Source organism: Neopsephotus bourkii, unplaced genomic scaffold, assembly GCF_033783945.1.
Source record: "Neopsephotus bourkii isolate Nb327-2 ecotype Australia unplaced genomic scaffold, CSIRO-AGI_Nbou_v1 NB_140, whole genome shotgun sequence".
Lineage (NCBI taxonomy): Eukaryota > Metazoa > Chordata > Aves > Psittaciformes > Psittacidae > Neopsephotus > Neopsephotus bourkii.
In genome coordinates, this window is record NW_026900657.1 from 302,661 (window position 1) to 330,332 (window position 27,672).

The following is a 27,672-nucleotide window of genomic DNA, read 5'->3' on the forward strand; positions in this document are numbered from 1 at the left end:
GAGATTTGATGCATTGTTCCTTGGTTTATGGACATCCTGTGGGTAGTTTGCCCAAAACTAGCTAGGTCAAGGCCATTGATTCTGTTGTTCCTGCCCTGGTGAGGCACTGGCTTGTGCTGACCTTTGATCTGCCTCATTAATTTTAATTTCTAATGCGATAAAGGCCCTTTTCTAGGCTCTCACTCTTTACATGAGTAATTTTTACCAATAAAATTGAAAATTACTCCTCCACTTTCTAATATAATTGTAGATAATGAGTATTTGAGAGCAGCTATTCACTTCCTGTCACTGTGACCTTCTCCACATCCTGGGGAAAAAAACAGAGGAATCCAGCCATAGATCAAAAAATGAAGGCTTAGTTTGGGAAAGGGTGTGAGAATTTCAGAACTGAGGCCAGTAGTGAAAAACACTAACAGGAAGAAGCCTAGAGATGCCAGAAATAATTCCTGCCAATCTCTTCTCCAGAGCAATGAGAAGGACTGAACAGTTCATACAACAGCTACACTTTTGTTTTCAATTCCTTGGGATTTTTGGGTTTTGTAGTTTTGAGGAATCTGTGTTGTCAAAATTTGGCTGTTGGTTGTGATCCCCTAGTGCTGCTCTAACAAACTTTGTTTTCCCATGGTAGTAGGAGTACTGAATCCTAACTGCGAACAAGTTCTTACAGAAATATCCTTGTTCAGCAGGAATGAACCTGTTGGCCTAGCTCTGTCCTTGAGCTGCAGAATCCTCCTCTGCGCTTTCATATAACTATAGGTTAAGTAAGGAAATGGTAATTTTTGCTCTGGGGTTATACATCTTAGCTGTGTGCCGTGTTTCCTGATGTGGTCCAAATTCTGCCATCAAACTTAAACAAGCAAAAGATCCCAAATATCCCTGAAAGTGCTGTAAATCATATATAATAAATGTACTTATGAAGAATGGATAAATGAGGTTGTCATTCATAGTTGCACTGGGCACCTGCTGTATGTACTTCATGCCCAGAATTATAAGTACATAGAGATAACGTGAGGTTATTTCTGCAATAGTTACTTATTGATATAGCAGTAAGATAACCCATTACTGTCTTCCCTGTTTCTGAGATGACTTGTCTGTCCTTAGCTTTTTTAATCTCTCTTTTGCCTGTCCTGTGGAACAATGAGGAAGCGTGTGCATTCCTGGGCCTTAGTTGTTTTTTCAGACATGGAGTTGCCTACTCTCATCTCTGATACCAGAAGAAGTTTTCAGTCTGGTATCTGTTAAAAACACTAGGGAAAAGTATTTCTATGTTGCTAAACATCCTGTGCCTTTTAAAGGAGAGAGGAGGGAGAACCTCACCATACTGTCTCCTTTCCTGACCCTTTGTACCCTGCAGATTTGAATCGACTGTGCTGTTTATCTTAACTTCTTGTACAATCTTTTCTCCCATTTCTTCTGTGAAAATATCCAGCTTAGAGACAATGGTTAAAACTGACAGAAACACTGCGCTAGAAAAGGCCTTTGGATCAGCACAGTCCCCAAGCTCTGAGCTGCTGGACAGTGATGTAGTGGAAAAAACCCAAACCCAAAACATCATAAATAATATAACAAAAGTTATACACAGTTTTGAACTTCCAAACAACTCCAATTTTACATTGCAGCATAGGGATTGAAGTATGGCAGGATATGAACTATGATTATTGAGTCTTCCCCTTTTGAGAGGGAGCCCCCAAACCAGCAGAGCTGACCAAGAACAGAAGGAAAAACAGGTCAAGTTGTTGGATTATGTACTGTGGTCTGCATGAAGAATAGTCAAAATGTTTTGCCATAAACGTCAAGTGGCTTTATATTTATTAGATACACTTATCCTATCTGCTTTTTCTTCTTTGCTTTCCCTTTTGTGTTCTTCCCAACCACCCCACAGATTGTTCTAATTTCCCTGTATAAACTTGTCTATAAGCTACTGTGAAATCTGTCAGAATCCACTGAGGCTCACGTTGACACAACCATGCCAGTGATGGGCTGTTACTGTGGATGTATTTGAGCAATTGAGAACTTAGCCTCAGCACTTACTGATTTTCTTCAGTTTCAGTTGTACTTGAATCTTGTCAAGAAGGCTGTTTGCTGTTCCAGTGTCGTGCCAGAGCTGCTTTGAGAACAAGTGCTCCAGATGGGATTTTAGTGCTGCTGTACCTGGCCTGAACAAAAGTGAAGAGGTAAATAAAACCAGGAAAGGAAATAAAATAAAGGCAAAAGTAATAGAGAGTGTCTGCTGTGCTCTAACTGCAGCCTAGCAGAATTACAAGGTCACTTCTGTATCTACCACTGTTAATTATTTGCAGATTTAAAAAATAAATTAGGATCTCTAACAGGGCAAGATTTCTACATGGGCATTGCTTGCCATGTTGCAAATGTCTGGTGTATTTAGCATCATACAATGCGTGTGCTCCTCTTTTTAGTTAAAAGCTGAGAGCTCCAGCATGAAACCACACTGAAATGTCAAGGGAAACTATGAGATTTGTCCACTTGTCAAAGGAAAAGCCCTTGAGACTGACTTTTTCACTTTCATTTTTACATATTTAACAGTAAGATTATTTCTATTAACAGGGAGAACAGTGTGACATGGGGGGAGGAATGGCAAGAATTCCGAAAGTTCTCCCTACCGTTAACTGAGAACTAACAGAGGCAGAAAAAAACTCAGTGTTACAACACAATCCTCAATCCCACTGCACTCTTTTAGTTTATAGGTACCCCCAGTCTATGCCCCTACAAGCTATTGCTCTGTTCCTCCTGTCAGGCTGGTGCAGCGCAGCGTTTGCAGGCAGCAGCTTCACTGGGGCTCCACCTTGTGGTCGTGGTAAAATCTGTGCAAAAGAAAGAGCCCATTTTTAACTTCTGAAATGATACAAGCTATTGTATTCTAGTACAGGCTCTTAAAGCTACCGGAGTTCTCCTGCCAGATATGTTCAAAAAAATAAGGAATTAAAAACCTTTCTGCTTCTAACTTTACAGGAATTGTAGTTCTGCCTAAATCTGCAGTTTCCGTGTAACAAGTAGCCAAGACCTCTGATATACTATAGGGAAAAGAAAATATGGCACAGTTAAATGGCCAGAAAAGCATATAATTCATTAATGTCTATAATAATCTCTAATATAAGATGAGGGTGACAGGAAAATGAAGAATCCTTCATACCTTATTTTTAAAGATGGTTCCAAACTTCCACTATTTTGTTAAAGTCAAGGTCCTTAAAGTAAAATTTAAGTCTTTGCTTTATAGGAACGGGTGGCACACTGTTGTATCTTGAATGATATGGAGTTTGGATTAATAATTCTGATAGTGTGCATTTTTATCAATATTGAAGCATTCTTCGGGCAAAGTGTAACCATGAAAAATTGAAATTGGAGGATCAGGAACATCTCACTCCTGCAGTCAATCCCACATTTAATTTTTATCGCTTATTAGTTCATGATAGTTTACATGCTGAGAGTTTAGCCTGGAGAAAAAGCCTTCTGTATAGACATTCTTTATGAAAAATACCCAAGTGCCACAAATGATGTTCAAAGACTCAGCCACAGTACATAGCAAATGTCTTAAAAAATAGCTATTTATTAAATATATTAAATATGAATAATACCTTCCCATATTAATATATTCAGTTCTTACTATTGTAACATGCACACACTTCTTACAAGACTGAAAAACAGTTACAGTCCAGTAATTCATATACTTCAGGAAGCTGATGGAAGGCTTTCCAGTGCTGGGTTCTGCCAGGAAAGCTCTAGTTCAGGCTATTAAAAAATATAATCAAAGGCTGCTGTAACTGGAGATAACTTGTTCCAAAGCTGTGAAGCTGTCCAGGAAATCTTCCTCTTCAATTCCGAATTTAGTGTACTGGTGAATATAGGCTCTGTGTGTTGAAGTCACAGTAGGAAAACAGGTAAGATGTTAGAAATCAGTGAAGAATCTGACACATGAGATCATTGTACAGTTACTGTAAAAACTTAAAACAAAGATTGGCTTCCACACAATAACTACTCTGGTTGGTTTCTGCTGTGCGCTCTTGAACTCATTTTGTAATTCAAACATCAGTAAGCTATGACTTGTTTCTCATAGGTTTTATAACTTTGTATATTGCTTAAAGAAACAATGACAGCTAACAAAAATGGGCTAACTGGGAAATGGAAGGAGAAGCGATTATTAAGCAAGAAAAGTAACAGAGATTTGAGATGCAAAGCTTAAACTTGTGTGCGCAGGACAGCTTGCTTCTTATCACTGGTGGTTTTGTAACAGGGTGAAATTGAGAGCACAGCTAGTGGTTTTTAATTGCAGAATTTCTGTGCTATAAACTCACATTTAGCAGGCATCTGCTGTTATGCAATAATTTGGCTGCATGATGATCAAAGTAAAGAGGCAATTCTTTCCCAGATTTCTTGGTTCTAACATAAAATCAACCTAATAGTGTGGGAGCCGTAATAAACACACGAATCCCCTAAATGCTTCTGAATTGAGCCAAGAACTTTTTCCCCTGGACTGTGCAGCATGTCTGTGCACAATTTAGGAACTATATGATCAGTAAAAGGGCTTCTGTACGTTATATTTAGAACAGTCACATTGGAATGCACTAAATCTGGGAAGTTGTAGTACTGAGGAAATAGTCAAACTGACAGCACTGGAATATGTGGTCTTACTTAGCCGCAGAACATAAGCGCTGTTCTGTGCTCCTCACCCTACCATGTTTCAAGCATAAAGACATTTCTACTGAAGTTTGGGAACAATCTTCATGCTTCCTCACCACTACTTTACTCCACTGACGGAGCTGTACATACAGTGATTTTGCTATCACTGAAGATATTGGCTGTTGTTAGTGAGTTATCAGCATAATTATTTTCACTTACTTGGAAGCAAACATATTCCAAGCTTTTCCTACAACGTTGTCAAGAGGTTTGAGCAGGAACTGGCTATTGCTGACCAAAGAAGCCAACTTTTCATACTTGTTAAATGCTCTTAGTGTTTTCCATGAATGAAAAGCATCCTCTGGGTTTAGCCATGATGTGTATAATGAGGGATCTCGGAAACTTCCTGTACCAGAAATAAGACAGACCTTTTGATAAATGTAAAGCTACAAGCTCTTACAACTTGATCTCTGCAGTCCTGTATGACCTGATTGATGCTTGGAAGATCAGTTCAGGCTTTAAAAAAAAATCTGCAGAGTGGTCAACCTGTAGAGAATGTAACTGTCATATGTCTAGAAGCATAGTCTTGTACTGGAACTTCATCTGCAAGTCATGCTCATCATTCCAAAAGCTGCTAAATATTTTCAGACAATACAGCCAAGAATGCTGCCTCTTCAGCCTCTTCTTGCTTCCCCGAAGTGCTTCAGGGAACATCCAAGTGAGTTGTAAATACAACAGCCCTTAGCAATTATATAACATGGCCTTGGACATTAAAATGTTTCTAGAAGGAATACTGACCTAGGAGTCAAATATGTGGCCTTGGGGTTTTGTTTTTTTTCACTTTCATCAGATACGGTTGCAAAGAAAACAGTGAGATGTGAAACAAGAATCATGATGGTGCTGTGTTTTTCTTTCTTACCTAAGTCTACACTGTGCATATCTTTTCCTCTCAGGATAACCAGGTTGGCAATGGAAGTATTGAAATGCAGAGGCTTGTTTGTGGAATGGCTTGAGGGGATGGAGGAGCCCTGACGTGAGGGTTGTACTTGCCAATCAATACCTATGAGATATAAAAGAAAGGTAATGGTTCATGAAATGTTGATTCAGATTAGCTGAAGAGTAGGATGGTAACTTACACTGTGCCCAAGCTGAGATCATATTAGTTTGTCAGTTAAGCAGCAATTACACAGTTCTCAAAGAAAACCAGTGTTAATCCAGCAGTATTTGCCTGGTAGTCACTAGTCTTACCAGAGAAAATGCACACTTGTTTCTATACTTAGCAATCTGCCAGCCCATTCTTTGCATAACTGGAAGCTATCCTGAATTCCCCGTGTAAATAATATAGGAGAGCTTAGTGGGATTTTTATTAGTAGGTGTACAAAGAAAGAGCACAGCAGAAATAACTGTCCAGGGAATGTTCCAAACGAATCATGGAAGTTAAGTGCCCAGCCAAAAACTGTTGGTTTGTTTTGTGTACTTTCAATAGTTAGAATTAAGTGAGATGTCTGGGAGCAAAACCAGGAGCAAGCCAGGAGATGCTGTGGCAGCTGAGTGAACAGTTAATGGAGCAGCTGCCTATGTAGAGGCAAATTCCTGCTGTCTGAGGGCAGCAACTCATTTTTGAAATGACTAAAGTTAATCACTAAGTTCCACAAAACAATAAGCTCTGTAAAAACAAATGTTTAAAGAGTGACGGATACTGAAGATGAGTGAATGTCTTTTACCTTCCTCCATTTTAGCATTAGCAATGAGCATCTGCCTTAAATGCTTGATGAGTCCAGGCCAACTGAATGTGCTATAAGCGAGGGAGTTTTCAGGCATCTGAGGTATGTTACGAAGACCCAGCATCTTGAATTCAGGATGTGGAACTAACGTCTCCATTAAGTCTCCTGAAGGAAGAAATTAACAGCTGCTAATGTTTGACAAAAATATTGTATAGGCTAAAATAGGAGAGTGGGGAATCTTACAAAGATCTAGCAAGTTAAGGTAAGAAACAAAATGGGATATATAACGTTTTAATTTGACAAATATATGGACAGATATCAGACAAAGTAATGAAAACTTGCTACGTACTACTGAGTTCTATAAAAGCATGTTAGTTGCTCTTATTTTACAGCTTAGGCTTGTCTCACTTTGTAGTCTGGCTCAGTCTTGCCACTATGCACTGCTAGACAGATGTGACAGTTTAATTTAATGCCCAGGGAAGTGGTGAATGCTCCATCCCTGGCAGTGTTCAAGGCCAGGTTGGACAGATCCTTGGGTGGCATGGTTTAGTGGGAGGTGTCCCTGCCCATGGCAGAGAGGTTGGGACTAGATGATCTTAAGGTCCTTTCCAACCCTAACCATTCTATGATTCTATGATTTTACAAGCTAAACTCTTGGCAATATGGCTAACTTGTTCTAATCCCTTAAAGATACAAATGTCAGCTTGTTGCTACAAAGTTGTATGCTAGCCTGTCTTCGGCTTGAGGCAAACACAAACTTTTCATTCTGTTTCAGTTTATACAAACTGCTAACCTAATGTGAAACTTAAAACTCAGTCCAAAATTACTGTCCTGTGCAAATTGCCTCTGAAATGTAAAATAGGTACAAGAGTGTCTTGAAAAAGGAGAAACCAGGGTTCTTTTGGTAAAGAATGAAACAAGAAGCTGAGGGATCTATTTCTGGCTCTGCTACAAAACTGATACTGAAGTTCTGATTCGGTCTTTTGCTTCGCTTTTCCTATCTTAAAACTTGGGATGTAGCTGAACACTTGAGTAAGGAGCCTGAAGATCTTAAATTTACAGTACAAAATGATTACAGAAAGGTGTGTGAGTTTGCACTAGGCAGCTATATTGTGTTTAGATACCTAACGGGTTTCTGCTGTAGTGCAAGCCACCTTCTGCTGTGTAAGTGGGCTGGAAAACACTGCCCAGTTGATGTGCAATGACTTGATTTATATCCCTGAAGGAGATCTGTTTAATGTTCATCAGCTGAGCACAGATCTTGTGAACAACATCATTCTCATGAACAAGAAGAGCATCTGATGACTTGTACAGATGTGACAGAGTCAAAACAGAGTTGTAGTTTTGAACAATAACCTGGAAACAAACAAACAGAGTTTTTTCATGGAAAGAGAGCAAGACCTGTGAAAATGATGTTATCAATCTCACTTCACACAAACATGTCAATAAAATCTGTCTGGGAACTGATTAAATGCTGACATACTACCATAACAGCAGATTTCTACTTCTCTTGTAGAGCTTCTTATGAAACTGCATCATACTTGGGCACTTCTCGAGAATTTTCTTTTTTTGGGGGTGTGAAACAATATGTACCAAATATTAGCAAAGAATTAATCAGCTGTGTTACTGTCTGTTATGTTGCATTTTTTAAAAGTAAAATGTACCTCTTTTCTAGTTTCAGTTACAATTATTGTATGTTTAGAAGTAAACAGTGACTATCAACTTGTAGAGTGGCTCTGGGAAATACGACATTCACCTCACCAGTGTTGTAGGGCCAGATAACATGGTTTAGTAGAAATGAGGTTGGAAAAGCATCTCTTAAACACTGGGTCACAAATGCTCCCAAGCCAGACCCTGTACCACCAGCCATGCTCATGATTGTGAAAAATCCACTAAGTCGATCGCATTTCTCTGCTTCTTTTTGCACCAGATCCATTATTACTTCTTTGTGTCCAGGCCCGTGAACAGAATAACTGTTGAATAACAGACAAGACAGCAAGATGTGGTAGTTTATATCACAATACAAGCAGAAAGGTGAAGCTATTCATAAAGCATACTTTTATTATTTATATAACCTCGCATTGTCATCCATTCTATCTGCAGTAAACAGTCCTCGAGTGATATTTTGCAAAACAGCAGTTTATAAACTGTCCTGATGGTTTCCTGTTCTTAAATCTAATTTGATTTAATCTAAGTCGATTCTAAAATGTTACATTTTTAAATACCAGTTTCATCCTGGAAAAGACAGTTTAGAAATTTCACTGCTCTCTATATTGCTGCTTTAACTTAAAAATAAATCAAGTTAATATTATACACTCTGTACCTCACACAGCTGCAATACTACCACTCCCAGAGGGTCTAGACCCCTCAATAGCCTCTACAGTCCCCAGTGAAGCTTGAAACCATTGTTCATACCCATTTGCCCAGTTGTTCCCAGATCCTTGCTTCTGACAGAAGTGTGACCCATCATCATATTTCCAGCAGCCAGACCTGGCAGCCATTGATAAGGTTTGGCTGATTACTTTAGGTTCCATATCAATAAGCACAGCCCGGGCAACAGGTACTGGACAGGAAGAAAAAACAGAACTAAAAATAATGTGCCAATGTTAGAGCATGTTTCCGTAAGATGAATGAACTTGCACCACAGCCCAGATTGTATTCCTTCCACGTAAGACAGACTATTAATGGGACAGTACAAGTAAGTACAGAAAGAAAGACCTGGCAAAGTCTGGTTAATCATCTATTATTCCAAATATAAATCTGAGCTCTAGAGACCATATATCTTTAAGGAAAGAATCCACTTAATGTGTTTGATAACATCAAATTCAGATACCCTGGGTCCTACTCTGTGGTGCGATCCATCTACAGTAAAAGTACAGATTTGGAAGGAAAGATTATGTATGCATTTATGCTGTGTTACTGGCAGAGTTGCTCTGTGGTCTCAGGCATTTACTGCACAAATTGTGCTTCCACGGTTGTTACCCATGTTTTGAAAGCAGAGGGTTGTGACAATTCTTCAAGACTGAAGGTAGATAAAACTCATTCTTCAGCTGAAGGTTAAAGACTTCTATTATTTCTGTATTCTTTAGGGTATTAGGCTGGAAAACAAGCACTTAAATGCTGTACCTTCAGATTGCTCCTCGCAGAAAAAACGTTCTTTGCAAGCATCACGGTAGGATTCATTCTCCTTCTTGGAACACAACCCATGTGTGTCGCGGATGTCACTACAGATAGTGTTAAACACCTCATGACCAATCTGATTCCCACATTGACCAAGCTGAACTGTGACTATTGACATTCTTATTCACTTTGCATTTGGGCCTAAAAACGAGAAGTATGATGTCAGTAACAGTGGAGAACACAGGGAGGAAAAAGGTTCTGACAAGATTTCTGATCAGTTCTGCCATTTTTTGAGAACCTCTAGTGAGGAGAAGGCTACGCTAACAGCCACCCTGTCTGGGGACAAGCAGCCTATGAGCACTTTATCCTGGATGTCAGAAGAACTGGATGGCAATTGAGAGGAAATCCAGGTGTTTACTGTTGCTGTACACACGGAGGGAGCCAGTAAAATCTGTATTTCCTTTCTGTCGCATTGTAAGGCATGACAGAAGCAAATAGCTGTAGCTCAAACAAAATTATAGGATTAGGTTGTAAAAGCATCATAATAAAGTACCACATGCTTTTGGCAAGGTGAAGCCTGTTCAGAAGTCTAGCCAACTTCCACTACTGTCCTGCTATGGGCCTGATGGCAAAGCCTGCTGAGGTGACAGAAGTATTCCTTTTGCTTCCACCATGGACAGCAAAGTTTTGGATGCAATTTTGGGATGTTTTGACATTTTCCCCCCACTCAGCATCTTGCAGTAGCTCAGCTTTCTTCACTTTTTGGCTCTCCTTTCACAGAAACAAGGCCATTTTTTAAAATCACTTCATTATTCTGGAGCTGCTACTTTTCCTTATCATCTCCCATGTGCCATACACATCTGCAACTTTGGGTAACTGCCAGTGCCTGCAGTTCCATCCTGCTGCATTCTGCAGGCACTTCACGTGTTATTTCTTGAATCCCGTGCTTGATTTCAGCACTGCTCTCATTCTGCACCTCCCAGCCTCAAGCCAGCCTGTGTGTTACTTCAAGACCTCGTTACACCCCACCGAGAAAGCAAACCAATAAACAGATATGTACATGATCTTCGCAAAAGGCTCATGTCCAACCCAGGCGCGTACCGACCCTCCCGTGCCCGTTATCGCTGTACTCCGCTCGGAGAAGGCGCCCTCCCCTCCGGAGCTGCACCCACCCATCTGTGTGGGGAGGACCCACCGCAGGCCGCCTGCCCTCCGGGGCCGCCATGCTCCCGGTGCTGCCCGCCCTTCACGTCCCTCGGTCCCTCGCCCACTTCAGCCGCCGGGCCCTCCTCAGAGTGCCCGCGCTGAGGCGCTCAGACACCGCGCATGTGCGACCCCACGAACCCCCTTCCCCACCGGTGCGCACCGAGCCGCGCCTTCGAAGAACCCGCTTCGCGCATGCTCAGAGCAGGTGACGGGCAGGCCGGGTGCGAGGGTCAGTCCTGCGGGCTTCACGAAGGGCTCTACGCATGCTCCTCGCCAGGGACTTCGCTGCTCCCTCTGCGCATGCTCTAGGCCAGGAGCAGGGCGGGCGGGCGCGCACCGCGCGTGCTCAGCGCCGGCACCACTCCCGTCCACCTCCCCGCGTTCCCTTCACGCACGCTCAGTGCGGCCCCAGTCGCTGCCGGAAGGAGTTGTGCGCATGCCTAGCGCCCGGAATCGCGGGGGGGGCGCAGGCGCGCTGACTGCGGGCAGCCGGTGATGGCGTCCGCGGTGGCGTTGGGGGGTGCGGGCCCATGAGGCGGTCCAGGCCCCGTGCACCCAGCGCAGCCAGGAAAGGGCGGCGGCGCCGCGGCTCCCACCCGCGCCATGGCGGGTGTGTTCGACATCGACCTGGACCAGCCTGAGGACGCGGGTTCGGACGAGGAGCTGGAGGAGGGGGTGAGAAGGGGCAGCCCGAGCCGGCGCGGGGAGGGAGCGGCGCTGCGGGGCACGCTTGAGGGCAAGGAGCGGGCGGCGGCCCGCGGGCCCGGGGCATCCTGCGATGCGGCCTGGCGGCGTCCCCGCGGAGGCGGGCAGGGGCCGCGCGGCGGGGCTGCAGCCGGGTGAGGCGGAGCGCGGCGGCGGCCGCCGCCCTGGCCCGAACAGGTGAGGCGACCGCGCCCGGCCTGGCGAGAGCCGGCCGCGCTGCAGCACACCACAGCTGCGGCGGGCCCCACGGCCGGGAGCGGCCAGAGCCTGCCGGCCGCGCCAGGGGAGCGGCGTCGTGCCCTGCACCGGGCGCTGGTGTCGCCCCGGTGGCGGGTGCCCCGGGCTTGCAACAGCTTTTCCCTTAGAAGTTTTGCGTTGCGTTTCCTCGCAGGAGCGCGCTGCGTTTGTTGTATTTTTTTTCTGTTTGGTTGGGGTTTTTGGTGGTTTGATTTATTTATTTTTTTATTGTCGCATGTTTTAACGTCAGTGCAGAAACGCAAACCTTTCTGGAACTGTGCAAAGCGGTTGCTCTAGCGCCAAAATCAAAAGCAGTGCTTTAAAGCGCTGTTAGATGTCTCTGTGGATCAACGTGCATCTCCATCCCACGCTTCCCTGAACGGTTCACCTTGTAATCTGCAGTTTGTCGTTTTGTAACCATAGAATGGAAATGTTCCTACAGTTCCTGCTAAGGCTTTGGGGAAATTTTATTACAGGGTCTCTGTATATATTTTTCTAGTGCTGCTGTTGCTTTTTTATATTGCTTTGTATATTAAACATTCGCTGTTGCTTAAACTGCTACTGCAATTATTTTTTGCTATTTAAATCCTAATGACATCCCTGGAGTCTTTGAGATAACCGGATACTCTTATCACAGTTGGAATACCCACACTGCATATGAACTTTAGAGACATTGTTTGACAGCCGGCAGCTCAAACGCTTCTCAGCCTACAGGGAAAAGCACCGTCTGTCACCTCAGTGATCAATAAAGTCCTTGGCTTAAAACAATGTCTCTTGCATCACGCTGTTAATGCTGCCAAGAACAGGTTCTGAGGGGGGTGGCAAGAAAGTTGAATTTGTTCTATCTCATGTTCCCAAATACATCTTGGGGACCAAGTGAAAAATTAATTCGTTATTTAATACTATTGCTGTGACTGAATTTTTTATGGCATGTGGACATGAATGTGCATTGGCAACCTGATGTGGTTTTGAGGTGCCTTTTGGCAAACACATAAAGGAGAGTGAGAATGGACTTGAAATTAGAACTGAAAAGCAGAGGAATGTAAGAGCAGCAAAGAAGGGGAAGTGTCAGGAACATGTAAGGAGAAAACTGGAGGTTATCACTGTAGGTGTGTGTCAGAAAGACATTGAAGACAGGGTAGTTGAGATCATGAAACTGGAAGTGAGCAAGGTGTAAAGTCTCACTAGCTTGTCAGATCTCTGTGGTGCTGGTCCCTGGTACCTCTTGAAAGCTCTGAGCCTAGGAGTAGAAAGAAGAGGTCAGATGAAGTTTTGAGTAGGCATGGGCTTTGTAGCAAAAATGCAGAATCGTTTAAATGGGCAGTTTATTCCTAAGCTGCATGGTTGGTTGTGCTGATTATCGTGGTGAAAAAAAGCAGTGTTAATTTTTGTGTTTGTAATAAATGGAGCCATGTGTAGCCACAGACTGAAGGTCTGCTACTCTCCCAGCCAGACCACCACTGCATTTCTTGGGTTTGTGAAACAAGAAGAAATCCTGAAAGTAGTGGAATGGTGTCTAAAGTGCATTTCGTTCAAAGTAATACTGAGAATGAAAACCATAGTTCACAGGAGCGAGAAACGCATGTGTAAGTTGTCCCAGAATCCTTGGGTTACTTGAGAAGCTGTTGTAGGGATGGGATGGGCTTTTATTCTCTGTTTGTTGATTTGTAATTGGTTTTTTGGCATCTAAACGATGTCAATAAGCTGGGTTTCCCTAATAAATATTATCCAGACTATACAAGCCAGCAGCTCTCTGGCCTGGAAGCAGTCTTGACCTTTTGGATGCCATAATTGCTTGTGGTGCTAATAGGTGAAACCAGGAGTTAAAATCTCCCTCTAGATTGCCCACCAAAATAAACCAGCCTCTGTAGACTTTAATGTTTAAATGGTTTGGAAGCTGTTGAAAATTTCTGATTTTCTTGGGTTAGTGTTTTCACCTCCCTAACAGTTGAAAATGCAAAAAGCAGATCTTGATGTTTGCTTGTTTTTTCCTGCTGGTTCTCTGAATTTCCAGCCTCACTCAGTATATGGGTATCCAGCCTGCAGATTTCAGGCTGTTCCTCACTCACTTGCAGTTGTTATTTTTTTGTACCTATTTTTAAAAATAAAAATGTTAATGTATAGTCCAAAGCTTGTTAGCAGCTTGTCCATGAAGTTCTATTTGCGTTCATTCCAGCTGTCTGCTTGGTTTGCACTTCTTTTGCCATGTAGAGCCACAGCTGCAGGGAAGCATTACCTTGCATAAGGGATCAAGTCAAAAATTCTTTGAAGAAATTCTTTCTTCAGAATCGAAGTAAATTCTTTTGAACTGACTAATTCTGATGTTGAAGTGCTTGAATCTTCTTTAGTTTTAGAATCCTGGTTACTTTATTCGCACCATCTTTACTGTAATAGGTCTCTCTATAAGAGCAACTGTTAAATGCAGTGCTTCAGTGTTTTTCAAATTCACCCCGGGGGTGCAAAGTTCTTACCTCTAGTATTTCAGCGGTTGAGTCTCAGTGCAGTCAGGTAAAACGGTGGTTCCCTGTGTCACTGTGGAAGTATTGCAAATCTTGCACAGAACTTTGTAGATCTCATATCTTCTGCTGATAAGTTCTTATTCCTGGCCTTTTGGCTTGTTTGATTTTATCATATAAATCATAATTATATATTGACCTATGTTATAATTTAAGAAGTTGTAAACCATATTTTTAACTAACTCTGCTTTTTTTTTTTCTTCTGTTATAATTAATCTTGCTTCTACCCCTCCAATCCCCAGGGTCAATTAAGTGAGAGCATGGACCATGGAGGAGTTGGCCAATATGACCTGTAAGTTGCTGCTAGAAAATGTTCCATATCATTTATGCCAACTATATATAACTTGCAATTTTGTTACATTGTTAAGTTAAATAGAAAAAAATTGTTACCCTTGTTCAATTTTGAGTTGTTTCTAGTCCTTCCACTATTTCTTCAGATAAAAATTTGTGAAATGTATCTTGAAATAATAATAATAAAAACAAATTCTGTCCAAACTTGCTGTTTTGTCTTTTAATCCTTGTTTCTCCCAATGTATCTCTTATACTTGGATGATATTTGTAATCTGAAGGTAATGTGCTCTCTGCAGAACATGTATGTTCTATTCATGCTCTAAAAGCTCCAGTGGCAGATCTGCATAGCAGTCTGAAGCAAATGAGACTTCAGCAGCTCTGATTTGAAGTTCAGGAGACAGCTACCTTTAGCATTACTTCATTTATAGATTTCCAGATTGTTTCAGTATACTATGTTGTGAGAAGAAAGCAGTGATATTTACTTTAGCAGGATCAATCTGTTAGTCTTTTGCAGAACTGTAGCATAATCTAGAAGCATCATTAAATTATGGATCAGTCTTTTGTGGCATATTCAGAGTTGTGAGACTTTTTTTGTATTGTAGCTTTTTCTGCAAAATATTTGTGTTATAGGAGTGTTACCGTGACTTTTGGGGTTGCTGAATGTGATCTGAAACTTAAACACGACTTGCCTTGTCTTTACTTGAGGTCTTACACAAATATCCAAGTCAGTTTGAGGCTTTGGGCTTTTAAACTGAATTCTGGTGTAATGCAGAGATTATGCATTAAAAGGAAGGGATTTGAAGGAAATCTTGATACTGCAAATCCCCCAAATTTGCAGGTAATCTTTCCTGTGCAAGTTGCAACTTACTGCTTTTGCACGCCCCAAAATAAAACATCTGATAGTCAGCGATATCAAATACACTGTATGCTTTTCAGAAAGTAATTTGCTTGCTTAGTTTCAGTTGATTGGTTTTCTGAGTATTAGGTAGTCTTATATTGTTGTTTCGGTTTTATCCAGTGGCATGGAACATTGTGAAAAATTTGAGATTTCAGAGACTAGTGTAAACAGAGGTCCAGAAAAGATCCGCCCAGAGTGCTTTGAGTTACTGCGCGTACTTGGCAAAGGTGGCTATGGAAAGGTAAGGAACTCTTTTCTACAGAAGTAAACCCTATTACACCGAAGGCAGTTAAAGGGTTGATGCTGTGGGACTGAAGTCCCTTGGCAGAGCCTCGCCAGCTGGTGGCAGTAGAGAATGTCCCAGCCTGGTCCTGGTTCAGATCACTAGCTCTTCTTCAGGTAGTGGTGCAGTTTGTGGGTAATCTCGTCTCTCTTTTGCAGAACTTGGACTTTTAACTTATGATGGCAAATGTGGTCATAACGTGTTTGCATTTGTATTGTGTTGTGTAGGTATTTCAAGTACGAAAAGTAACTGGAGCAAACACTGGGAAAATATTTGCCATGAAAGTTCTTAAAAAGGTAACCTGAATGTTCACAGTTCACTACAGCTTGAATGTAGATAAAAATAATGTGCCCCTCCATTAAGCTTTTACAATTATCTAATTATTTCATTTACCAAAAATAAACTTTATCCTCTATACAGGGTTGCAGTTGGAATTAGAATTAAACTTGAAATTGTTCTGGCTGTGTAGTTGTTAGCAGCTAGTTTAAATAGGCCAGGAGGTCCCTTCCAACCTACATTATCTTATAATTCTATGAAATAAATAAAGACTTCAACTTCCACATGGAACCTTTCATGTTATGTATATATTGTGGTGGCCTTGTTTAGCATGTTCTTCTGCTGACATATCTCTGCTTTTTGTAGGCAATGATTGTGAGGAATGCAAAGGATACAGCTCATACAAAAGCAGAGCGGAATATACTGGAGGAAGTGAAACATCCCTTCATTGTAGACTTAATTTATGCCTTTCAGACAGGTGGAAAACTCTACCTCATCCTTGAGTATCTCAGTGGTCAGTATATGAAATTCTATTACCTGCTTACAGGTATCTTACATAATCAAGAATTTGGATTTCTTACTCTACCTGTAGAAGGCCAGCTAACTATTGGCACGGTGTCCTAAGATGTAAAATTGGTTAGTAGTGAAAATACACAGAATCACATTAATAAACCTTCTAATTCAGTGTGTTAAAAATGAATGGAATGAAATGAAATGTAAATAGTTATTTCTCATAACACTACATGAGAGGAGGGTTTTCTGTACCTTTTCTTCCATCAGGCTTGTAATTCCTCTGTGTCACACTTAGATTCTGTGCAGTCATGCAGAGTACCTGAGATTTTAGTCCTTGCAGATTCTTTGTGAAATAAGAAAGTCTTATTTTTATTTCATGGGTAGGAAAACAAGACGCAGATTAGAAGAAATTTGCCTAAGCTGTAACAGCAGAATAAGGAGGGACAGAAATGCTGTTGGCTTTTTCAACATGCTGATTTCTTTTGGAATTTCTTTTGGAATGTCTTTAGGTTGCTGGAATTATGAGAATAACAGGATAGCAAGTTCTCAGTTGTTTTTGTGGAACAGCTTTTTGTAGAGCAGGACAGAATACCTGTTGATTATAGTTTTTCTAGAAAATAAGTCATGACTGACTAAGAAAGAATACCTTAACTAGAATATAATATCATGATTTTACTCATGACAGGAGGAGAACTATTTATGCAGTTAGAGAGAGAAGGGATATTTATGGAAGACACCGCCTGGTAAGTGAAACAATTCTGGTAAATTAATAGTTTTGGGTAGTTTCTTTTCAGGTGCTTAAACTGTATGTTCTAACTTGAAAAACAACTTATTCATTTCATAGACTAGTGAAAAGAGCAGTTAACTGGGTTTGGGGAAGATACACCTGTTCTGTACTTACCAGTTTGTGCTGGTGTAACTCCAGTCTTCCTACAGAAGAGGGTCCGTTGCTGGCTGTATTCCATATGGTTGTGGTAAAGGAAGTGGTTTGGATGATGAAGAAAAGATTGTGAAAGACTTGCTGTAAATTTCTTTTCCTTCTCTGTCCACACACCATACTACCAGCCAGTTACAGGATTTCCAAGTCACAGAATCATAGAATAGTTTAGGGCTGGAAAGGACCTTAAGATCATCCAGTTCCAGCCCTCCTGCCATGGGCAGGGACACCTCACACTAAATCATGCCACCCAAGGCTCTGTCCAACCTGGCCTTGAACACCGCCAGGGATGGAGCATTCACAACTTCCCCGGGCAGCCCACTCACTGTAATGGCTGTATTTGTGTGTGAAGTGATAATAAAGGTAATTATGCTAATGAAGGAGAAAAAGCCTTTTGAGTAGTGGTATTTTACATATAAACAAGTTGAAATTGTCCCTTATTGATTAGGCTTCACAGAACTGACTACAGTTATGTCTTACCACAGTGCATGGCAGTAATGCCTTAGAAAAGCTTTGATGTACTCTGCCTGCTGCTCATTACATTCCTAGCCTCATTTACTTTTTCTTCCACTTAGCCATCTAGATGTGGCAATACAGATTGAAGCATTTCAAACACTAGTAAATTCAGATTCCTCCAAATATATGCATGATAAGATAGCTACTGAACAGGTAAGTCTAATGCTGATGGTGTCATTTTGTAGTTTATCTTGGAGTGTGTATGCCTTTTAGCAAAACAATCTCAAAGGCATCATTGTTTCTCTTTTATTTCTCTCATACACTTCTAATGATGCTTTCAAGGAACTGTTGCTATGTACATAATAGCCTTGCTGCTTAAGATGCTTTGTATTATTGAATATGTCTAATTTTGTGGTGTATGTTTCCTTACAGCTTTTACTTGGCAGAAATCTCAATGGCACTGGGGCACTTGCATCAGAAAGGAATCATCTACCGTGATCTGAAGCCAGAAAATATCATGCTTAATCACCAAGGTAGAAATACAGCAACAGTTACCTTACCAGTCATTAGGAAACAGTTCTTCAGAAGTCACAACTTTTCACTGTTACGTGAACTTCCTTAGAAGATGGGCATGTTCCTTATCCCTCTCAGTATAACTGAAGAATTGCCAAAGCTAATTGCTTGTCTTTAAACACAGCTTGTTTGGCTCTAACAGGTCACAGCAAGCTTCAAGTTGCATGTGTAGAGACACAGGCATTTTTTTGAATGGCTGACTTGCTACAAAGACAACTTTATTCTGAATTACTCAGGACACTTTACGATGTGTTGAGGGTTCTCTGAACCTTGAAGAAAGCAGTAACGCTTCATATCCTATTTTGTTACCTGAATGATGCTATACAATCTTTAAATACATTATACGTGAATAAGGTTTGGTAGTTTGTCTTGTTTCTCTTCAAGTGGCAATGGCTTCTTATGCAGGTGTAATGCAGAGGTTTTATCTGCAAGTGTGATTGCCTCATTCTGTTTTACAGCTGTATCGCTTTGTCAGACTATTGAAGATATCTGGAAGTAGTTCAGAGTTATTACATACCCATGTTAAAAATTCCTGGTTTTTAATGTTACACAAATCTCAGAATGCTGGCAAGTCTTAAATTTTATATATTTAATTTCAGGTCATGTAAAATTGACTGACTTCGGATTATGTAAAGAATCCATTCATGATGGAACAGTCACACACACGTTCTGTGGAACAATTGAATACATGTGAGCTGCATGATGAAATAGAAAAGTTTTACTCTGGTTGGGGGGTAAAGACTAAATTCTGCCTTTTTTAACTGATGGTTCCTATGCTCAGTCACTAAGAGAAATTTTACTTGATAAGTGTGGTTTTGTTTGAAAACTTGTAATCAAAATTAGAATTAAGCTTGTTAAAATACTTCCATATTTTCATTTTTTCCTGATTATAGGGCCCCTGAAATCTTGATGAGGAGTGGGCATAATCGTGCTGTGGACTGGTGGAGTTTGGGGGCACTAATGTATGACATGCTGACTGGAGCAGTAGGTGCACAGTTATAATTGCATGTATTTCTCTTTGTAGCTTTTGTAGTTACCTGTATTCTAATTCTGATGCATGTGTAAATACATACACATTTGTATATATACAGACTGCAAGTAAGAAATAACTGAAACACAGCTACAGTGGTGCCGACTACTGTTGTGAGCTGCTCTCATCCAGTTATTAGGAAGTCCCATTTGCAGTAGTTTTATCTGCTTTCTGAATTACTGAAGTGAGTTCTGTGTACACAAATAAGAGATATGAACAAGTTGTATTTTTCTTCCCATATCAATGGTGTTTTCCAGCCTCCTTTCACTGGGGAGAACAGAAAGAAGACAATTGACAAGATCCTCAAGTGTAAACTCAACTTGCCTCCCTACCTCACACAAGAAGCCAGAGATCTGCTTAAAAAGGTAGGATTTTAATGAATGTCAGTACTACATGTGTATGTAGAAAACAGAAATGTAATGGTACCACTATGGCTATTCAGTCAAGCTTATTTTATTCTAAGTAAGTCAGTTTTGTTTTGCATGGTACAAAAAGTTATTTTCCTTGAAAATACAACTGTTTTCTAATGCATGCAGATTGTTTTGCATTCATTCTGCACGGTATTCATTCAGATGATGATTCATGTCAAAACTAGTCTCGTCATAACGGTGTAACTAATTTTGCTTTTTTGGATATTTCTCATGAAGCTGCTAAAAAGAAATGCTGCCTCACGTCTAGGAGCTGGTCCTGGAGATGCTGGAGAAGTTCAGGTAACTTTGGCTTAACTTGAGAATTCTTAAATTACCTTATTGAAAATAAAACAGCTGTGAGGGTACATGGGGGAAGGAGAGTATATCTGTCTTGAAGTGTAACGAGCAAAGAGGCAGCCCCATGTGACAGCTGATCAAAATGTGAATGCTTTAAAGCTTAACAAAAGCAGCTGTCTACCTATTTGATAATTACAAGATTTGGAAAGTAACTTTTATTCTTTAGCTCTCTCTTCCAGTAAATCTTTTCTATTGCACAATGCTAATTGTATAGTCAACAATATATGAGCAACGATACTCTGGCAGTCTGACAAAAAACTGCCAGCCCTTGCATCTAGTGTAGCTTTTCCAAGGGATTCATTCATTCAAGGGATTCGTGCATTCAGCGTTGCATGGTTGGAAGTTAAGGCAGAGGCCTGATTCTTGTTGCTTCCAGCTTGACCGTTTTTGTGATATGATTAACCATTTATTAGAGTCTTCCTTATTTCAGTTTTGATAATTTGTCATTAATGCAGTGTCATTATTTTTAGATATCTAACTTTTAAAGTTGAAAAATATTTTGCATGTAAATTGGCTTTTTCTAATACTTTAAAGGAAAACATGAAAGGGACACATGGTGTTCGACCTGGAGGCATGCTATGAATTTTCAGCTCTTCCAGCTATTCTGATGTAGGGCTGCAGAATATATTACACTAGACCCATATGTGATTTTGGAAAGAAAGACACCACAGAGAAGGTCTGAAAAAACATGCTGCTTGATTCTTGATTTATACCCAGAAGGTGGGTTATGACTGTGCTATTCCTCACCCTTACAGGCTCACCCATTCTTCCGACACATTAACTGGGATGAGCTGTTGGCACGAAAGGTGGAACCTCCTTTTAAACCCTTATTGGTATGTACTCAGAATGCTGTGAGATACTCCGTGTATCTTTAAGACAAGGCCTTTAGTAAAGGTCTTAAACAATGTGGAATCTAAAACTTACAAATATTAATTCTTGCAAACTGAAGTGCTGCTGGTTTCTGGTACTTTAAATTGTTAAATGCATCCCCTTCAGGTACTGGTTCTCAGATTCACTCTTGTCAAATTAAAGATAGCAGATCTACCACCTGATCTGTACTACCTCATGGGGTTTTTTTTCTCCTGAGAACTGATGCTGTATCAGCATTAAAAAACTTTTTAAGTCTCCACAGAGCATGAAATACTGGCTGTCATGAGCACGCTGTTCTGTCTTACTACTCTGTGGTCACGGTACTCATCTGTCAGTGGAATAGGATCTTGTTTCTTTTACATGAGAATGTGGAAAAAATCAGCTAAGAGCTAATTTATCCTTCTGAGTCTCCTGGAGGAAGAAGGTTCTGCTTTCAGTTTTAATTCCTCCTGCTTCTAAACTATAGGTTAAACAGACTTGTGAGTGCAGTTACCTCTGAATTTCTGCTTCTAAACATTATACAGTAAGTCAGTAAACATTATAAATAAGTTCTAAACATTAGACTAAGTCAGTACTCAGTTGAAACTAAGATGGTAAATGGCTGCTAAGCAAAACTAAATGAAATCCCCTAATGAAGCATATTGTGTGTTTGCTTATTAATGTTTACAATGCATCTTTTCTGTGTTATAGGCAGTAACTAAAGTTTCACTCAAACCAGTGATGTGATGAATAAGCCTCTATTAATCCTATCTTGTATTTTCATAGTGTGAGGTGTCTTTTTTTTCTCCTCTGGGTACGGTTAGCTAGAGCAGCAATGGGTATTGCTACCCTGATAGTTCCAGACTGCTCAAAAAATCTCAGACTGATACAGGCACCACTGATGTTGAGCATACTGCAGCATGGGGACTCCAGACCTTTTATACCTGCCATCTTGAATGAAATTCGGAATGACCCAAGACTGGTATTTCCAAGTGTATTATCTGAACATAGTTTGGGGTTTACCAGTTACTAGCAGATTTTATGAAAATTACTTGCACAAACCAGATGGCTTTTGAAAATGTGCTTTCATGGTAGGGTGCAGGCCTGCATAAATGAATACTTGTTGCCTTTCCAGTTTCACTTAGGAAAGATCTTGGAATTACGTCTTGTTATTCTTTAAATTAAACCATATTCTTCATAGTCACTTATTCCAGAGTTCTCATCTGTCCCTCAAAGTATAAACACCTCTGTATCTGCAAAAGTGGGATGAAATTATCTGGAGAGGCATCCAAAAACTGCTAGTTGCAACTGTTCTATACTAGTTGTGACAAGGGCTAAACTTGCAAGAAACTGACATTGCATTTCTAGAAGTTTTTGTCTGTAATTTGAGATTTTTTTTTAAAAAAGGCATCTTTTTAATTTGTGTTCCTTTTTGATCCATAATTTTTTGCCCCTCCCCCTTGCCTTTATTTCTCAGTGTCAGTGCCCATAGTGACCTCCCAATGGCAGCGACAGGATTCCGACACCTCTCCAGGGTTTTACTACAGCAGAGCTCTGCCAAAAACCTATGGAATGAACTCCATCCAGAGGCTACACTGATCACCGCTAAGCCATTTGGTTGATATCTGTAATATAAACCCTTAATCATTTTGTTTTTGCAAAGCAATCTGAAGAGGATGTGAGCCAGTTTGATTCAAAGTTTACACGACAGACACCTGTTGATAGCCCAGATGACTCTACTCTCAGTGAAAGTGCCAACCAGGTCTTTCTGGTAAGTGAGCCAAGGCCAAGAGCATAAGGACTGTGGAGAGGTATGTAGTGTTATTTGGGAACAGTAGGGCATATCAGCTAAATTAGTTCTACTGAATCTTAACACCTGATACTTGAAGCAAACGGTCATAATTTTAAACACCCATTCTGCAACAGGTTTGAAATGTTCTAAAGGCTTTGAAGATACTTTGGTTATTGCTGACGCCTTCTTTATACAGATAAAACAGCTAACAAATGTTGCTTACATTCTGAAATGTCAGCATTCTAATTCATAGTTGTGTTATGAACCCAGGACATGTCATTGCTTTCATAGTCCCGCAGCAAGAACAGTGTCCATTCTATAGAGCAAAATTAATTGAATTGAGTATGCCTCTGGGAATCTGTGATCTGAGTAGAAATAGCTGGGGTGTGCAGGCACCTGGATGAGGCACTTCTTAAAGTCCTGTTGTTTGCTTCAGGAAGTGAGTAGAAATTCTTATGTCTCCATTTACTCTTCCTTTTATAATTTTCATTCACTATTTCATGCCAATCAAAACTGCGCAAGCTGAACCTTGCCTGGAAGTGACAGTGCCTTCCTTCCTGTTTTGCAGGGTTTTACATACGTGGCTCCATCTGTACTTGAAAGCGTGAAAGAGAAATTTTCCTTTGAACCAAAAATCCGATCACCTCGCAGATTCATAGGTAGCCCCAGGACACCAGTCAGGTATCTCTCTGCTTTTTCTTTTTACCCTCTTTTTTCTAATATGCTTTTCAGCAAGTACCTGAAATAGATCTGCAGTAGATCTTAGTTCTCAGTAAGCCCATCACTTCCATCAGAAGTGCAGCTTTGATGCTATTCTACAAACAACATTATTAGAGGCAAATCCGTGGTGCACAAGTACTAATTTGCTTGCTGTTCAGCACTGATGGAACCTCACAGGCTGGTGACTTTGGTACACCAGCCTTCTAGAATTGTTTCACAGCATCCTAAAGATGTCACTAAAGAATCACATTAGTACAAAAAAATCCCTTCTGCAGTCATCTAGAAATATATTCTCACTACTCCAGTGAGAGAGTTTTATTTCACTCCAGAGATTATGGTAGAAATGAGACATGGAAACTTTCTTAAACTTTTGGGACTGGAAGGAAGAATCAGAAATGCTTCTCAATAGGCATTAGAGTTCAGCTTCCTGCAGTGTAAAGGATATACCTTGGTGCTGTGCCTATCTTCATCTCTGATTTTTATATTTCTTGTTTTAAAGCCCTGTAAAGTTTTCCCCTGGGGAATTCTGGGGAAGAGGTGCTTCTGCCAGCGCATCAAATGCTCAGACACCTGTGGAATATCCAATGGAGACAAGCGGAATAGAACAAATGGATGTGACAGTCTGCGGAGAGGCCTCGGCACCACTTCCAATCCGGCAACCAAACTCTGGGCCGTACAAAAAACAAGCTTTTCCCATGATTTCCAAACGACCAGAGCACTTGCGCATGAATCTATGACAACACCATTTTTTTAAGCCTTTGAAGGTGGAAAACAAGGAACGGACATAAGCCCCCTTGATGTTGAAAGACGAGGGCTGGTATGGTTTACTTTTAAAAAGTGACAGTATCAAAGAGTCAGTCATTGCACAGAGCGACTTGGAAAGCAAAGCAAAACGGATTTTTTTTTTCTGTCAATGGTGCATAAAAAAACTCTAGAAAATGGTGTTGCAGAACTCTAGGCACATCATCTAACTGATTCGCAGTGACATCTTCTCACCTTATCAAGGATTTTTCAGCTTGATAGCTTGAAACTGACAGTATTAAGGGTCAGGATGTTGCTTCAGAATCACTGGTCTAGTCATGAATGTGTCAAGGAGGGTTAGCCCTTTCACTAGGCAAAATACGAAATGCCTACATGCTTGCATCTGAGGAATAATTAGCATGCAAGCTTGGTTAAGCTGTTTCCTGCAATGGGGTAGAATCACAGATGAAAGATGAAACTAATTGGTATTTCACAGTCAAAACATAATGAGGGTTTTTTATATATAAAAATACATATATTTTTCAAATAGATTTTTTGAATCAGCTCATTATGGAAAGTAGCCCAAAATTAAAATACGAAATAATTGGTTGCTGTGAAAAAAGCTCTAGTTCTGATTCTTCTCCTTATGAAACAGCAAATCAGTAAGCAGATGACTAGATGACCAACTTGGCAATGTGGGGTGGGAGAGAACTGTTTCACTTGCTTACCCAGCTGAAATACCTGTTCCTGCAAAAAGAAACGGATCTAATCAAACGGCAGTGCTGCTATGTTCTAGGCTTAACTGGAAGCCACAGGCTCACACACGTCCTGCTTATTTCATCCTTGTCCTCAGCAGACATTTCACTGGGAAACATCACTTTTGTATATGCTAATCCTTAGATGGAGACAGCAGAATATGTTCAGATTCTTACCCATATAAAATATCAGGAAAAAGTGCATTGGAATACAAAGTCAGTAGAAGCGCACAGGAAGCACCACAGGAAAGACAGATTCTACACGCTGTAAGAAAATAAACCTTTTTCTAACCAGTGGGTAAGAATTTGAGGATTTTTTTTTTTTTTTTCCTTAATCAGATTTTGCTGATGGGAGTTCCCTGCCATGATGCATTTCTAAATTTATCAACAGTTTCTTTCTATGCTGGGGCAATAAATTTGCTGATTGTATGAGAAAAGTGTTAAATGGCCTTTCAGTGAATGTCTTCCACAGTGGGTCAGAACTTTAGCAACTTAATTTAGGAAACATGTTCTAAGGACACTATTTATGTTTTCGAAATTGTCACAATCTGTACAAATGACTTACAGGTACAAAGAATAAAATAAAGGTAACTTTATCTTACTTAAATACTTCCTGCCTTAAAGAAAGCATTTCCATGAACATAGCTGGTGAAAGGGTTAATATCTGCAGAGCTTTACACTAGTTAGCGTGTGTATGGTGTGTGTGTGTGTGCGTGTATATGATCATGCAACTGCATACAAATCCTGTCACTTTTTGCCTGCCACACGTTGCATTATCTTTAGTCAAACTGTGCAAATTCTACTAGTGTTTCACAACAGTAGGGATTTTTTTAATAGATTCTGCTTACTCTGTGTATACTGAATCTTTTTGAGCCATAGGATCCAAGCCATAAAACTCTCTACCATGTTGAATCCAATCAGAGTGCTGTTTTCTCAAATGTGCAAGTCAGAGGGATTGATCGATATTTAGTCGATACCAACAAAGAACCAACAAAAGATGGTTAAGATGGTTATGAGTGAGCAAAAAGAAGTACTTTTTTTCTTCTTCCTGACAAGGCTTTTGTTGGAAAATTTATTTTTTGAGTTTTACTAAGAAAATCAAGTTACCTTATAGTGACATAAACTGTCCTGGCAAGTTACCACTTTTCATTTGGTAATAGGGCCACCAGTGACATGTGAAACTGAAATCAAAGTGCTGATACGTGTTTCTGTAATGCATATCTGCAAATATGCGACACTTGAAGCTGTGCCTCTTTGTGCCAGTTACTGACATCAGTTTCCCAACATGTTTACTGAGGATAAAGGAACTTTAGAAACAATGTATGTTTTTTGATGCAGATCTCTCTTGGTCCTAGCTACAGCTAACAGTTGCTTTTTGGTTGGCTGGATGTTAATTGTCCAGTAGAATTGGTTTAATATGGCTGGCAAGAATGGCAAGAGTTGTTTGTCTGAGTTCACTGATTAATTACAACTACAGTTCATCAGTTTTACAAGTAAATTTCATGTATTGACAAGGTTTCATCCCATAGATGATAAGTTTAATTCCCTACCATAACTGTGAAATTTTTGGAGTGTGACTCAGACAGCAAGCACACACTATGCAATATGGTTTATCCTGTATTTATTTGTAAAAATATCAGACATAGATCCTCTATATATATATAATAGTGTCAAAATTACTAGTCATGAACTAAGGGGAGTGGAGTTCTAGCTCCTGTCTGGCTATTTCAGATAAGTGCAGAATGCATTGAATATTGGAGAGCTTAACAAGTGCTTTCTTTTGTTCATTTAAAAATGTCTTAAATTTTTCATTAGAGTATAGAATCTTATTTTTTTTATTTTGTACAAGCTGCGCTTTTTTAATTATAATCACTGAAAAATACACTATAATTTGATTTTATAGGATTTTTGTAGCATTACAAAAATATAGTAAAACTGAGGTTAATACCTGTTGTGGCTAACCATATAAAAGTATTAAACTTGAACAAAAGTCATATTTTTTTTTACTAGGTGTTAAGTAGGGGACTGTTCTGTCCTGCAGGTCATTATCACAAAAGGTTCATAGGTCAGCTGTGTTACCAGCAGTTTTTATTTCCCATTTGATGCAGAACCTATTCTGATATAAGATACTCAGAATTTCACAATTCTCTGTGGGAGTGATGCATACAATTTGATGCCATTCGTGTACTAAATTGTAATTTTGGGAATGCTGGAATAATTCCTACCAAGATTGTCTTAATTGTGCCATCTGACATTTGAATGTCATCCTGGTATTAGCTCATAATAAAAGATGAAAATAAATGAGTCAATTGTTCTTTTGAATATCCCTTTTTCGGGGGGCCTTGCTATCTAAAAGCTGAACTGCTGGAGGGCATTTAATTTTTAAGTCCACTCTAACTACACAGTTGATGTTTACTCTGGGTCTAGTCTCCTTTTAATATGAACTTCCGTTCTCTTACTGTTAATCAGGAAGTGCATCAAACACTGAGGGACTGCTGTTGTTTTTAGGATATCTACTGGGGTTTCAGCGTCCTGGTTGGCTCTTTAAAATCCTCTCTCTACAGCAGGATAGTCACTGTTTCAGCTTCCCAGTTTAAAGGGAAATCCTTTATCCTAAGGGGTGAGGGAGGAGAAGTGATTAAGAACAAGGC

The 27,672-nt window shown here is 40.2% G+C and overlaps 2 protein-coding genes across 2 annotated transcripts; one reads left to right on the top strand and one right to left on the bottom strand.

The window, feature by feature from the left end:
* Nucleotides 1-3,545: 3,545 nt before the first annotated feature.
* On the bottom strand, nucleotides 3,546-9,675 carry TUBD1 (tubulin delta 1). Its single transcript, XM_061368331.1, has 8 exons — nucleotides 9,483-9,675; nucleotides 8,772-8,919; nucleotides 8,113-8,329; nucleotides 7,481-7,712; nucleotides 6,357-6,521; nucleotides 5,552-5,692; nucleotides 4,855-5,038; nucleotides 3,546-3,866 (listed from the first exon to the last, which is right to left on the bottom strand). The coding sequence occupies exons 1-8, from the start codon at nucleotides 9,652-9,654 to the stop codon at nucleotides 3,764-3,766; spliced, it is 1,362 nt and encodes a 453-aa protein (XP_061224315.1). The 5' UTR covers nucleotides 9,655-9,675; the 3' UTR covers nucleotides 3,546-3,763.
* A 1,481-nt stretch (nucleotides 9,676-11,156) lies between these two features.
* RPS6KB1 (ribosomal protein S6 kinase B1) lies at nucleotides 11,157-27,325 on the top strand. The gene is made up of 15 exons (XM_061368341.1): nucleotides 11,157-11,357; nucleotides 14,383-14,432; nucleotides 15,450-15,570; nucleotides 15,840-15,908; nucleotides 16,255-16,402; nucleotides 17,087-17,144; nucleotides 18,227-18,327; nucleotides 18,967-19,057; nucleotides 19,261-19,351; nucleotides 19,655-19,762; nucleotides 20,045-20,107; nucleotides 20,920-20,997; nucleotides 22,677-22,784; nucleotides 23,374-23,486; nucleotides 24,025-27,325. The coding sequence occupies exons 1-15, from the start codon at nucleotides 11,286-11,288 to the stop codon at nucleotides 24,260-24,262; spliced, it is 1,509 nt and encodes a 502-aa protein (XP_061224325.1). The 5' UTR covers nucleotides 11,157-11,285; the 3' UTR covers nucleotides 24,263-27,325.
* Nucleotides 27,326-27,672: the final 347 nt, after the last annotated feature.